This window comes from Filicampus tigris, chromosome 2, assembly GCF_054856515.1.
Source record: "Filicampus tigris isolate MCC_2025a chromosome 2, RoL_Ftig_1.0, whole genome shotgun sequence".
NCBI lineage: Eukaryota > Metazoa > Chordata > Actinopteri > Syngnathiformes > Syngnathidae > Filicampus > Filicampus tigris.
In genome coordinates, this window is record NC_141218.1 from 5,019,061 (window position 1) to 5,034,921 (window position 15,861).

General features: G+C 40.5%; 1 protein-coding gene across 1 annotated transcript; it reads right to left on the reverse strand.

Moving 5' to 3' along the window:
- Positions 1-469: 469 nt before the first annotated feature.
- Positions 470-14,456, reverse strand: vax2 (ventral anterior homeobox 2). Its single transcript, XM_086024653.1, has 3 exons — positions 13,734-14,456; positions 10,890-11,077; positions 470-3,143 (listed from the first exon to the last, which is right to left on the reverse strand). Exons 1-3 carry the CDS (start codon positions 13,915-13,917, stop codon positions 2,631-2,633), a joined length of 885 nt encoding a protein of 294 aa, XP_085880779.1. The 5' UTR covers positions 13,918-14,456; the 3' UTR covers positions 470-2,630.
- Between the last annotated feature and the right edge of the window lie 1,405 nt (positions 14,457-15,861).

Sequence of the window (15,861 nt, forward strand, 5' to 3'; positions counted from 1 at the left end):
ATATACGTATACATATACCCATATACGTACACATATACCCATATACACATATACGTACACACATATACGTACACACATATACGTACACACATATACGTACATACACATATATATGTACATACACATATATATGTACATACATATATATATACACATATATATATACACATACACATATATACACATACATATACGTACATACACATATATACACATACACATATATATATCTATATATATACATATACATACACAGTACATATACATATATGTATACACATACATATATATACATACATACATACATATACACACATATATATATGTATACACATACATATATATACATACATACATACATATACACACATATATATACATACATACATACATATACACACATAAATATACACACATACATGTATGTATATATTTATATATATACACATATATACATATACATACACAGTACATATATTTACACACACACACACACACACACACACACACACATACATATACACGTATATACATGAGTGAGTCCATTAAGTTGAACCAAATTGTTCCAATTTGAAATATATGGCGAGACGTTTTTATATCTCTGAAGGAAACGCCACATTTACAGTAACCTACTGTGAAAGCGTCATTCATATTGTAAAATGACAACAAGAAACTCATTGCGTCGTACTCCGTCAAACTGAGCCATACTATATCGAATCGCATCGTAATACCACTGAATCAAACCAAATAATCCCACTTTAAAATCACCTGCCCTTAGATTGCATCGCACCCCAAAAAATTAAAACTGCCAGAAGGTGAGCGAGCAGGTGCTGAACCACGAGTACGCCGGGGGTCCACTGCGATTGGTGCCAAGGAAGTAGGTTGAAGTGATACATCTCGAGTGTTCTAAGATCCTTGCAAATCATGGAGGGGCTCAATTTCGCCTGGGCTGTTACACTCCTCGTGTATTTGTAACCAAACTATCAGAACTAGAGCTACCTACCACAGTATTAGTCCACGCACAAACACGAGCAAATCAAGAACCACAAACATATTTAAATAACGTATTCAAATGCTACAATTCTTTTTTTCGAGCATAGGCTGTGTTCGAAGTCTTTCCCTAATCACCCTGTAGGAATTCCCCATTGCGGACTATTTGAAGTCAAAAGCGCCATACAAAACTGATGCATTATTATTATTATTATTATTATTATTATTATTATTATTATCATTATTATATGGCTTACTCATCAGTGACATTGAAAATTATTTTGAACACTGCTTGGGCCTCAAGTTAATTATGTCATTGCGGTCACATAATTATCAGCTGGAGGAACTTCCGTAATAAATATTGAACAAATAAATCAAACATAACATCCTATTGTTGGAAGTTGATTGCATCCAAACAACGCACTTTTTGTCCATGATGGGATGTGGCTCCCTCTAGTGGTGTGCGAAAGCATCACTGAATTAAAATGTTCCAACTTTTTTTTTTTAAATCTAGTACATTTATTAAGTACGGTTCGGTTGTAATCAACCTTTAAGTACATCACATTTGCATCTAATTTTTCACAATTGTTTGTTTTCAAATAGTTATTCAGGTACAATTTTTTATTATATTTTTAAGTGCTATATGTCAGAATTGAAACATTACTTAACTAGTTTTTTTTGCTCCTATATTAGGAGAAAATGCGTAATATTACAGCAACTTACAATATTAAATAGGGATGTAACAATCGAAAATGGATTTAAAATCGATTCGTCACGATTAATCGATTCAAAAACTCGAAAACTCGTGTTGATTGAATTCATCTAGAAAATGTTGTCCTGGAATGTTTTTTCATTCCAGATGCGTAGCACATTTTGAATGCGGAGATCAAATTCTGCTTTTGCAAACATCATTGCGTATTGCGTTTGTGGATGACTGCAGAACCACACTAGTGCACAGAGACAAGCATGGTAGGAGTTGTTTTTTTTAAAAATCAAAAATCGGGAACTGAAAATCGAATCGAAGCTTGAGTGAATCGTTACATCCCTAATATCAAATATGCTTTTAAGAATTAAGAACTTTGCCTGGTTTTTGATGGACTGATTTTTAATCTTGATCAGGGAAAGTCGTTTGAATTGACTTAAAGTGATTATCACAAGATTAAAATGTGGTAAACTGACGTAATCGTCCCCCTTATTTCAAATGTTGTTGTAAAGCGATGTTTAAATGAAGTCAATATTTCTTTTGAACCACTGGACTTGGAAAGTATGCTTTGGGTGGCATTTTGCAAAAAGTTTGATGACGTGGCTGCGACAGGGCTGCGGATGCAGGGGGGCCCCGCCCCCACCCGCTTTTGCACGCCATGCCACTGCGCTCACTGCACATTTGAACAGCACCACAAAATGGCGAAGTCGCTCGAGTGAATAGGAAGTGATTTTGAACACAGCCTCAGCGCTTCTTGCGGATTTTCACAGCGCGGAAACCACTTGATGCTGCTCTGGCTCCCGTTCGGACACTCACCTCACTCACACACACACACGCGCACGCACGCACGCATGCACACGCACACACTGGAGAAAAGCATATAAAAACAGAAGGGAGAGTCTATCCCACGGTACCCCCTCGTGTCCCAGAAGTCACTTTAAGAAACAGTTTTCTTCCCGCCGAGATCCGCCTCTTTGCGGTCCATCCTCATATACGGCTCGAAGGCCGAGGAGCCGCAGCCGTAGGCCGAGGTCAGCTCGTGATGCGCGCCGCCCAGCAGCGGCACGGAGAAGCACAGGGAGTGCGGCGGCGGGACGGCCAAGCGGGGGGGCGGCGGGGTGCCGGCCAACGTGTGCAGGGGCAGCCCGAACGTGGCCCCGGGGAGCGAGCTGGGGGGGGTGCCGCCGCCGCTGCTGCTGCTGATCCCGGGCGAGGCCGAGGAGCCGCCCCCGGGGCTGCTCAGCAGGGAACCGTTGGCGGGGTGCGGCGGAGGAGCCAGGAGGGGGCTCGGGGTGGGCGGCGCCGGGCCCGACAGGAGGCGCCCCTGCTCCAGGAGACGCAGGATGTTGCAGGTGGCCAAAGACTCGGAAGAAGACGACGCGCGCTTGTCGGAATCCTTGCTGGTGTCCTTCTTCTGTTTGGTCCGACGGTTTTGGAACCACACCTTCACCTGCAGCGGCCGGCAGACAAACAAACGGACTATGGCTCATCCGAAAGCAGTAAGTTGCATTGCATCGACGCGCACTGCTGACCGTACGCGAAATGCTGTGCGCACGCTGGCTAGCATCAGACGTCGATGGCAAATTCAAACAACGCGAATAAATGTTCAAAACACTTCATTTGTAAAGATCATCGCATTTCCTGGTTGTGGCATTTTTTGCACCACAATTAACACTTTTCGTTAGCCCGTCTATAGCATTTTGCATAATTAGCATGATGAGTTAGCATTGCCATTAGGCAAGTGGACTTTTCTTTAAAATGTAAATAAAATGTATAGCGCATCAAAATAAAATAGGTTGAACTGGCATGTTGAAAAGCTAACAGTTCTAAAAGCGGAAGTCAACCCAAACATATTTTTTTTCAAGAATATGATCCCAGCAGGCCCACTAGTTGAATCACGGCATTCGGATTGATTTTGAGTTTGTGGAATATGAGACATAGGGCAAAATGCACTCGTTTTTAGCCATCTCCGGGGGCGGCCATTTTGTCTTGTGTCGACTGAAAATGACATCACAACTGCTCACAACGACCAATCGCGGCTGTCCTGTTTTCTGAATCTGAGCCGTGATTTGTGGTTGTGAGCGGTTGTGATGTCATTTTCAGTCGACACAAGACAAAATGGCCGCCCACCAGAGATGTCTAAAAACGAGTGGATTAACTCTTATTCCACAAACGCAATATTTATCAGAATGCCCTGTTTCAACTAGTGGGCTTGCATAGAACATATTCTTGAAAAAAAAAAATGTTTGCGTTGACTTCTACTTTAAAAATGAAAAGTATACTTCAAAACAAGTGAACCGTACTCAGGCGGTGATACTTTGGCCCGCCACTAGAGGGAAGATACGCGAGAAGACTCGCCGGGATTGTGAAATCTAATCTGCAAGGAGGAAATCTCTGCAAACTCTTGCCGCCCTAGTTGGCCATGTTTAATTCAGTGTGCAGCGTGTCGAGCACATGCGAAAAGTGGATCCCGAGCGACTGGCGCGCTGATCCCTGCCCCCCCCCACCTCCCCCGCCGCCCCCGAACAGATCAAGCGTTTACATGAGACGGTATCAGCGCACGGTGAGGGCGGAGTCATCGGGAGGTTCGGCAAAGTGAGCTCATGAGTCAGCTGGCGGCCATGACATGTATAATGAGATTGCGAGAAACCAAACCAAAGCCAGGGAAAAGTGCGCAACGGCCAAAACGTTGCATGGAAAGCTTTAAGTACGCGCCCGGGCAGGGGGGCGGGGCCTACGCTACTATCCATGGCGAGGGATTTGATTGGAGGGAAACTGATGAGAGGAGAAGAAAGAAAAGCTGCCTTTGCTACATCTACACTATTGCACGTAAATCCTTTTTAATGGGATCCAGGGTTCAGCGCTGGGGCACAGGATTACCGGACGGCATCTGGATCTGGCCTGACCTGTATTTTGCACCGGGGCCTCGCCCGATGCACACCCGCCCCAAGTGCAAATAGAAGTTCACTTCAACAGTGGAACACAATCAGTACAAGTAACTACCGGAATTCCCCGTGAATAATGTGCCAAACCCCCAAAAATACCCTTAAAAATATCTCTCTCTATCTATCTATATCTATCTCTATCTCTGTCCATCTATCTATCTATCTATCTCTATCTATCTACCTCTATCTCTATCTACCTCTCTACCTACCTACATATATATATATACACATATATATACACACATATATATACACACATACACATATATATACACACATATATATACACACATATATATACACACATATATATATACATATACACATATATATATATACATACACACATATATATATATACATACACACATATATATATATACATACACACATATATATATATATATATATACACACATATATACACTTATACATATACACACACATATATACATATACACATATACATATATATATATATATATATATATATATACATATACATATACATATATACATATATATATATATATATATATATATATATATATACATATATACATATATATATATATATATATATATAAACATAAATAATAATGTATAATACAGTTCCCTGATTTGCTGGTATCATTTATTATCACAGTGTATCATGTGAGCGAATAAAGATTCAAAATATAGCAATAAAGTGTCAATTGAATACTTTTAATGACGTGAAGTTACCGGGTGTATGAAATGTAATGTGTGTTTAAAAAAAAAAAAACGTCTACTATAATATGAAAATGTGTCTATTATTTAATCGATCGTTGTACAATACAAGGGTAGCATTTTTTAATTTTTGGGGGGCAACAAAATGCTTATTAATTACGGGAAACTACAGCAACTTTGTTACTGTACTTAAGTAGATTTTTCAGGTCACTTTTGTATTTGAGTTGATTTTTTTTTTTTTGTGTGTGTGACAAAAGCTTAATTAGGGTTACGCTAAAGCCAAGCCAAGCCAAGCCTAACCTGAACGGATTCAAAAGCAGCTTCGAAATTGTGTGAGGTGCCAGACAAGTGAAACTAAATAAAAAGGGAACTCAAGGGCAGCGGTACACGAATGGGTCAGTCGGGCAGAGGTCAGCCAATCAGGCGCCACGGATACACACAGCTGCAAAAAAATATTTTTTTTTTTTTAAAAACTCGTAAGCCAGATCAAGAGAGCGCAGCTCAGATCAGCGGAATCCACGACGCGGTTTAACTGGGAGAAGCCCGCTCAGGTGACGCTCTACTGTGCAGTGCGTAAGTGAATAACAAAAACTCCTTTGCTTGTTTCGCTACAAAGGAAGGACGAGTGACAGAAATCTGAATTACCAAACGCATATGAAATATGACTTTCCTAGTTATCAAAAATTATTTCTTTGTCCCGAAAAAAAAAAAAAAAAAAAGATGCCGCCTTTTCATCCCGACAATAGTAGGTCTTTGCTCTCGTAAAGATTTCAACTGAATTTGGCATTTGAACAACATTCCTCCTTAATTCCGAAAATATTTATTCATTCCTATGGCATTTAGGGACACACATGGTTCCATAGGTGTTGGGACTACGATGATATAAAATTCTTCCCCTGGACCCAAAAAGTTTGAGGACACGTGACCTGCTCGCATCTATTTTCAAGAATTAAGAATTAATTCACCCCGGAGGCTGTCGGGATTTTCACACACTGTATGAAATTGTCAATACTGGAACTGATATCGCTTGGACAGCTAACCCGGGTTAAATACTGCACACGCGTCCAGAAATTGCTCAAGTATAGAACCTCAAGGCCCAGAAAACTCAAAAATTTGATGAGGCCGTGATCCTTTTTTAAAATTTTTTTTTTTTTTATTGCTTTTTCAGTAATGCGGGTCCTTTGAGAGAAATCCCAACTCCAAATGTTGGATGTTGTGATCTTGCGGGAAAACCTTGGGCTCCCTCCTGGCAAGGCAGCACAAAAAAACCCCCAAAAAAACAACAACAACAAAAAAAAAAAACAGAGCCAGCGACCTTTGGAGATCTCACCGGGACCGGTCGCCATCCGAGCAGCCAGGTTCAGCCGGGGGTTAACCCCGTCTTATAGAAGGCCTGATAGATATGGCCGCCCTAATCCCTCCTTAGCACAAAAGCACTTGGGACGGTTATGAGGCCCACCGCCCTTCCCCCTCGCAATGGCACACACTGGCCAGAGGGGGCGCTCAGGTGAGCCTCCGCTTGAACCGCATGGCACTCTCGCCACGGCTGCCAACTCGCTGACCAGACTGACAAAATATTACGATTCAAGGACGGTTCTCTTTTCAAGTGGAGCAATTCAATTCAGTGGGATTACGATTGGATTCGATTCAATATGCCACGGCTCAGTTGGAGAGGTTATGACGCGGGGTCTTCTTATCATCTTAAAGTGGAAGACAACCCTAATATTCTTCTTTCAAGAATATTTTCTACATTCTAAAAACAGTTGGTTTAAAAATAACACATTTTTGGGTGAAAAAATGGACCAATCCACAAATCCTTCTTGCATTGTTTTGTACAAAGCTACCCATTTTTTAGGTTATTTTTTTTTATAGAAAACAACCCAGAAAGTTGGCTCAAATTGACCCAAGTAGTGGATCGGTCCTTCTTTGACCCAAAATTGTTTTATTTTTAAGCCAACTGTTTTTAGATATGCAAGCCCACTAGTTGAAACAAGGCATTCTGATAAATATTGCGTTTGTGGAATAAGTGTTAATCCACTTGTTTTTACCCATCTCTGGGGGCGGCCATTTTGTCTTCTGTTGACTGAAAATGACATCACAGTTGCTCAGGTAACGAACAAATCACGGCTGGTCTGTTTTCTGAAGCTGAGCCGCGATTGGTCATTACCTGAGCCCTGAGTAGCTGTGATGTCATTTTCAGTCGACAGAAGTGACAAAATGGCCGCCCCGAGATGGCTAAAAATGAGTGGATTAACTCTTATTCCACAAACGCAATATTAATCGGAATGCCTTGTTTCAACTAATGGGCCTGCATGGAACATATTCTTGAAAAAATATGTTTGGGTTGATTTCCGCTTCAAAAGAATGAACTTGTCAGTACTGTTCATGTGGCAAGACACAGCTCTCCAATAAAAGAACATTCAATATGCATTTCGATATATTTTAAAGTGGAACGATTCAATAGACATCTTTTAAATCAAAACTAATTTTCTGATTCAAATTTCTGCTACACCCCTAATGTATACGTATATATGTATTGTATATAATCTACACGTGTATATCGTCGCCGTCCTGTGAAAAATACTTATGGCCAATTTTGGAATGATTTTTCATTTTCACGTTAATGCGATGTCCGTAACGCGGAAACACCATTCACGTAAAAATAAGAAAATTGAAAAAAATGGACATAAGTGTTTTTTTCCACAGGACAGCGACGATATATGCATCAGGGTTCCTACAGCTTCAGGCGAGCTCAATTGCGGAATTGAATTTGAAATCATATCGAAGAGCCACTTCTGCAATGTTGTCCAAAGTTTCTGGAGTCCATAAATGTCGTGCGACTGCTCTTGAGCATCCCGACTAAAACCACATGACTCTTTTGTTCGTTCTGCTTTTGTGACGGCGCAAAAAGACTTTTATGGGAATTATTTTCTTACTTATCATACACATCGTCTCTGTCCTATGGAAAAAACACTTATGTCCATTTTTTTCAATTTTCTTATTTTTACGTGAATGGTGTTTCCGCGTTACGGACATCGCATTAATGTGAACATTTCCAAAAATTCCAAAATTGGACATAATGTGTTTTTCACAGGACAGCGACGATATTTTACAATTTTTCAAGACTTTTGACTGAAGGCCTTGTTTTGAAGAGTTTTCAAGAATATGTTCTATCCAAGCCCACTAGTTGAAACCCAGCATTCTGATTGATTTAGCGTTTGTGGATTGTAAAATAAGCCGAAAAATGCACCCGTTTGTAGCCATCTCTGGGGGCGGCCATTTTGTCTTCTGTCGACTGAAAATGACATCACAACTGCTCACAACGACCAATCACGGCTGACCTTTTTTTCTGAATCTGAGCCACGATTGGTCGTTGTGAGTAGTTGTGATGTCATTTTCAGTCGACAGAAGACAAAATGGCCGCCCCCAGAGATGGCTAAAAACGGGTGCATTTTGCTACTTAACTTATATTCCACAAACGCAATATTTATCACAATGCCCTGTTTCAACTAGTGGGCTTGGATAGAACATATTCTTGAAAAAAAACATGTTTGCGTTGACTTCCCTTTTAAGACTTTAGAAGGAACTTTAGTTGGCCAACAATTGCGAGTGTTTTCGAAAGTAGCAAATGTTGCGTTAAGGTTTGAATTTGTCAGGGTTCGTTCAGGGTTCGTTTTCTACCTTCGCCAACAGTCGGAAAACGTTCGCACATCAGCGGGATGGGGGCCTTTGATTTCCTTTCAAAGAGTTCCTGTCAACTTTTTCGGTACCTCTACTGGTGCCAAACTCAAAGCCATTTTTGCGGCCCTCGAACGCAAACAAACCGATACTCTTCCTCCGAGGACAATCTGTATCCAAATGTGAATTAGTCCCTTTTCACCAAATTCCCACAATTTTTTCCACTGGGGGGCCTCTGCGGCGAGGCCAAGCGTGGTCAGCCGTCTCGCTTCCTGTCGCCATCGTAGGGCCAGCCCGGCCGCCGATGCGTCATGGCGGCCGCGCCTGCTGGCCGGACGCCGTCTGCTTGGGCCGCAACAGAGGACAATGAGAACACGGTCTGCCTTGACACACGCCACTCGCGTCATGTCGCGTCCGGGCTGGAACACAATGCCACCACTTGGTCGCCATCAGACGCTCCGTCATACCAAACGACAGCCCATGCGCACACCTGCTCGAATGTCAGGGCAAGTCTAGTAGAACAGCTGAACTTTATTCCGGGTACTCTGGCTTCCTCCAAAAAAAACACACACATGCTCGGTTCAGTGAGGACTAAATTGTCTGTAGTTGTGAATTTTAATAGACCAAAACTACATCGTAAAATGTACTACGTTGAATAAATGAAGATTATTCAACCCAAGTAAATTAAGTTGCACATAATCCTGGTAATTTATTCAAATGAACTCAAAAAGATTAAGGTGAGCCAACCCAGGTGCAATTAAGAGAAGCGCAATGATTAAAGTACCCATTTTGTGGAATTTCTTTCCCACTCGTTTGAATGTGAACACAGTGAGGAGAGTTTGGGCAGACTTGTGCGCCCACGTGATCGCAGTTGTTTAGTTTTGCATCGCCTCTGGAACAGATTTGAAAATATCAATTGACTTCAAGGTCATACGTCACTAATGGTGGGGGGAAAAAAAAGGTTGTTTTTTTATTTGTTTTCTCGAGGGACCCTCCTCATAATGCTGAACTACTCTACTACCTAAAAGGAATTAAAAGTGGCCTAAAACTTGCAATGGTACAATAAAAAATAAAATCAAGTCAACAAACAAAGACAACAATGTTATGAGATCTATCTAGCTATATATCTATATAAGTTGTATTTATTTATGTATTTCTTTATTGGTAATATGCATTTGGTAATATAGTTTGGATGTCAGCTGTATATTGATTGGTTGGATTGACATCACAGTTTTTATCTGGCCAAAAGCAAATATATGCTGGAAAAAAAAAATACTGCAACTCAAACATGCACATACGTGGTTGAATCATGTGGTAACCTGGTGTATTTTTTTTTTTTTTTTTTCGTTGGAAACGCGATCAGTTAAGGACATCAAGTGCAACCGATGATCACTTGCGTATGGTTTGATGATAATGCACTGTTAAGAATGAAATTACCATCCTTATATACAGTCAGGCTGGTGATTTTTGATAGATATATAGTTATTATGAATTAAGTCTTATTATTTTTTTCTTCCTAAAGTCTCATTTGTGCGGCGTTTGATTTTGCTTTGACTGGTTTCATAATTGTGTAAAGGCGGCTTCAGCCAACGAGAAAAAGGCTATCAATAAATACAAGGCGACTTATTGCTACTTTTAGCGAAAATAGAGCTGAAAATTTAAACGCATCATCATTCGGAAAGATTTGACTAACGACACACCTCGTTGTGAGCGTGTGTGTGTGTGTGTTTGTTTTTTTCCTATCCCAGTGGTGGGCTCTGATTGGCCCGCGAGTCAAGTAGGCGAGGCCAAGCAGGCGAAGCGAGCCAATAGGGAGCGCGTTGTCTGGGTGTAGTGGGCGTGTCGCGTTCGAACGTGTATCTCACCTGCGTCTCGGACAGGTTGAGCTGGCGGGCGAGCTCGGTGCGCTCGCGGCCGACCACGTACTGGCAGCGCTGGAACTCCACCTCCAGCCGGTACAGCTGCTCGGCCGTGAACGAGGTCCGCGTGCGTTTGGGCCGGTCCAGGTCCAGACCTTTGGGCAGCACGATCTCGCGGATGGTGCCTTTGGCGTCTGCGCACCCGCCGCCGCCGCCGCCGCCGCCGCCAGGGACGCCCCAACAAGGAGCACACTTACGTCATCATCGTCACCCACGTCGACAATGTCACAAGCGTTATTGTTATAGTAGCAGCAGTAGAAGCATCAAAATGGTTTCAATTCAAAATATTATTGTTATCACTATTCATTTTTAAATTAATAATGATTATAGACTGTGATTGTAATCTGATACTTGTAGTGGTAGTATAAAAGTGTGAATTTATAATACTACTACTAACATTTACTTCAATGTATTATTTTCATTTACATTACCCAAACTATTGTTAATACTAGTACTACTTTATTGTTAATAATAATACTACTACTAACAATTACTTCAATTTATTATTTTCATTTACATTATACTCACTACCCAAACTATTGTTAATACTAGTACTACTTTATTGTTAATCATAATAATAATAATAACAACAACATTGTTACTATTACTACTACTAAAAAGAATAATGTATTGTGTGTGTAATAATAATATTACACAATATAGTATGATTAAATATGAATATTGTACATATGTAATGATAATAATAATAGTATTATTATTACTACTACAACAAGTACACTGAATGGTGTATGTTGAATTTACTCAATTTTGCTTCATCAAGTGGCTGCACTAAATAAAATCATCTGTATCCAGATCATGTTTTTAGTCGACTTAAAAAATGACCTGCACCCAGACTGGACAAAATAAAATTGAGTAAATTCAACAAAAACGTTTTCCAGTGAAGCAGCAGCATAAACAATGTTTAAATTTAAACTAATATTGTTGAAATGCAAAATATCATTGTTACTCCATTGAAAAATATGCTGTGCATCATTTACTCCATTTTATTTCGGCAAGTGGGTGCACGAAATAAAATCATCTGAATCCAGATAGATTTTTTTAAGTAGTCTATGCATCTATACTTTAACAATCTATCTGCATATAGATGCTTTTACTTTGTGCAACCATTTGACATAGTAAAATTGTGTAAATTCAACAACCATTTTTTTCAGTGTATGTCTGTCATGTTATAATAACGACGATCATTATTATGATTATTATTGTCATCAGTACACTGAAAAAAAAATGGTTGAGTTTACTAATTTTTATTTCGTCAGGTGGTTGCACAAAATAAACTATTCTGGATCCAAATACACAGATACAAGTAGATGTAGTCCACTTAAAACATTTTTCTGAATTTAGACGATAACATTTCACCCTATACCCACAACTTCACCCCCCCCCTTCTTGCATGAGTGTATTTCAGAAGCGGAACAGATTCAAGTGTCAATTTGTTGCTGTTGGTCAGACAGAGGTGCTCTTAGTCTTTGTCCACAGCTGCTTTCAAGTCATGAAATATGGAACCCGGCCACTCCAAAAAAAAAAAAAAAGAAAAAAAAAAAAATCAACAGCCGTCCCTGAATTAAACATGATGCAAGCAAATCGCTGAAATGAGGCGAGAGCACGTGCGCGATGGGAACAAAAAAAAAAAAAGACGTCAAGCTGCTAGCTTGCGAATAAATCTGTTCATTGTTTGTTTGCACTTTGAAGGCATAATGTGACGCAAAAAGGGACGCGCTGTTGCCGCTTGACAACGAGGAACAGTTTTTGTTTGTTTTTTTTCTTGCACAAGTCCCAGCTAGCAGGGAAAAAACAACGAAAGCGAGTGTGCTGAACTCTCCGTGACCCCTCGGCCTTAAGAAGAAGAACAAAATGCATCCACGGAGCACAACGAAGTAAAATAAAACCAAAACAAAAACATAGTTGACATTTTCTAGTGACAAATTTCACATTTCATTATTTGCCGTTTTGTTCGACCCTCACACCACAAAACAACAAATTTGGTGTGAGGGCGCACACATTTTATTTGTATTCGAAATAAAAACACTCCAATATGTCGCCACCATTGTGTTCTGTTTTATCGTAAATATGAGACACATATTGCATGCGGGCACTCCGTCAAACGCTCGACCTATTAGACGTTTATTGCACATTTTGCAACATTTGCTCTAATTATGCTACATTTTTTTCGATGCCTTTGCATTTTTTTTTATTTAATTTGAGATGTCTTGCACACCTACACACAATTGCACTTTTGATTCAGGGGGGCTAAAAAAACAACTTTGGTCCAGAATTGTACCCAACTTTCTGGGTTGTTTTGTATTTAAAAAATAAAAAAAAATAAAAAAAAGACCCATGTAGCGGTCCGTTTTTCTGACCATTTTTTTTTTTACCCAGCAGTTTTTAGGGTGTATTCATGATGATAATCATGATTGTTTTTTTGTTTTGTTTTTTTTTTTGCTCTGTCTGGTGGCCTTTTGAATGGGAGGGCGTGGACAGATAAATGTTTAATTCCTTAAAATAACCAAATACGGTCTTTAATAAAATAACCTCAAACTAGTTTAAAAAACATGAAAATAATTGGGTTATTTTGAAGCCGATAGTTGTAAGAGTGTAACATCTCGCTGTCACACAAAGACCACCAGAAGCCCCCACCCCATGTTTTTGTCTTCCTTGTGTCTCATAAAAATAAATTGAGCGTTCCACTCCAAAACGAATTTGAAGTGATCGACTAAACTTTTTTTTTTTTTTTTTTTTTTTTTGCAAGCGATGACGAACTGGCGCACTCACCCCTGACCAGGATCCGCCGGCAGTAGTCGGGGTCCACTCCCAAAAGTTTGTCGTGGGCGTCGTCGGGCGTGGACGACGACGTGCCGGGGGCGTCGGACGAGCTGTGCAGCGGCGAGCGGCACAGCGGCTTGGCTCCGCAGCGGTGGGGGCTCCCGTCGCCCATTGCGGCCTCATCGAACATCATGTGCGGCTCCTTCCTCGCGTCCTCCGCTCTCTCCTTCTTTTACTTCTTCTCCTCCTCTTGGAGGGGAGCGGGGGGCATGGCCTCCACTCCTCTCCCCCACGGGGAGGGTGGTGGTGGGGGGGGGGAACAAAAATTAAAAAGGCAAAACCACTCAGCGTGGAAGCACCTGACAGGCAAACTGAGCGGACCTCAGGTGTGTGGCCGGCATGATGAGGAAGTGCAGTCAGGAGAGCCGAGCCGGGCGACACTACGGAAGCCGAGAGGTGGTCAAGGAAGGTCGACAAGGTGCTGAGGAAGAGTGAGTCGGGCGGGGGGGTAAGGAAGATTTTGGGCTGGGGGGGAGGCGGCCCAACCAGCCCCCTCACACGCAAAACCACACGACTCAAGGTAGTGAGGCGAACAAGCAACTTTGGAAGTGCAAACGCTTGATTGGCGAAACGCACTCGGGCGCCACCAGTTTGTCGTGTCCACTGTCTTCCGTTTCGGTTCGTAAAGGCCACTTCGCCGGCTAAGTGACGTCACGTCCGGTTCGCCCCTGATTGGCTCTCATTTGGAGGCGAGCGCGTGAGGACATGACGCCTCGGTGGCCCCGCAGCCGGAAATCCAAATACGGTCCGAGCGGCAATCCCCGCCCCCCAACACACACACACTACTACGCTACTCCAAATAGGCGTATCTCGAGACCGTCGTAAATAGAGGGAACCCTTGACTGGGAAATGTGCGACACAATCGTTGGAGTTGAAAACATGAAAAATGAGTAGAATTTTTGTCCCCAATTTTGTGTAGAATAGGCTATATACAGAGGGGTGCAAAAGATTTTAAAAAAATTAAAACACGTACAATAAACATATTTTTATTATATTACTAGTTTAGAAAAACGATAAAAAAAACATTCATCATATAATATGCCACTAATTTTAAAGATGTGATGCTGCTATATAGCTACTTTTGCACCTTCCTGTATATTTAATACATACATATTTAAAGTGATGACACAACCAAACGCACATAATATTATGGATGCAAACAATGACATGCATACACAATTAGATACATCTAACTACACACAATTTAACATAATGCAAATATGATATTTAAAAAAAAAAGAAAATGTGCATCATGATTTTGTAGAATTTCTTATTATTTAAATTTAATTTTGTTTAAAAAATGTTTTATGATGTAATCCATGCACACGCAACTGTAATATATATACATATATATATATATATATATATAATGTGTGTGTGTGCGTTTGTCTGTGTATTATTAAATCATTCTCGAGAAATCTTGCAACACTCACCGCCGTACACATATTTTGTGTGTGCACGTGTGTGTGTGTGTGTGTGTGTGTGTGTATGAATGTATATATATATGTGTATCTATATATATAGATATATATATAGATATATATATAGATATATATATATATACACATATAATGTGCGTGTGTGTTTGTGTGTATTATTAAATTATTATTGAGAGATTTTATTATACACTCAGTTATCGCCTACATATTTGGTGTGTGTGTGTGTGCGTATATATATATATATATATATATATATATATATATATGTATATGTATATATATAATCATATATATATGTATATATATATATATATATATATATATATATATATATATATATATATATATATATATATAAAATTGTCCTCATTATTCATCATTGCTATTCCACGCAATCAGTCTGTATAGAAAATATAAAGTTAAGTTTAATTTAAGTGGCACATAGACACGCGTAAATGATCATCGCAATGCTATTTCCAAGCAACTGGCTGTGAGAGAAGAAGAGCAAAGGGATGCCGGGAAGATTGTAGCGCTTGCAGTCACGAGTGGGCTTGCTATCATGTGTTGTGATGTGTCGTGTTGCACCTGCGGCGCGTTGTTGTGACGCTTCCCAGCAAACAAGCGTATTTGTGCGGGAT

What these genes read in the sequence shown, in the direction of transcription:
- vax2 (XM_086024653.1), bottom strand. Translation starts at nt 13,917, where the DNA reads ATGATGTTCGATGAGGCCGCAATGGGCGACGGGAGCCCCCACCGCTGC. An exon ending in CCGGCGGATCCTGGTCAGGG is followed by an intron (nt 11,078 to 13,733) that starts GTGAGTGCGCCA and finishes GCGGGTGCGCAG; the next exon opens with ACGCCAAAGGCACCATCCGC. An exon ending in TCAACCTGTCCGAGACGCAG is followed by an intron (nt 3,144 to 10,889) that starts GTGAGATACACG and finishes CGGCCGCTGCAG; the next exon opens with GTGAAGGTGTGGTTCCAAAA.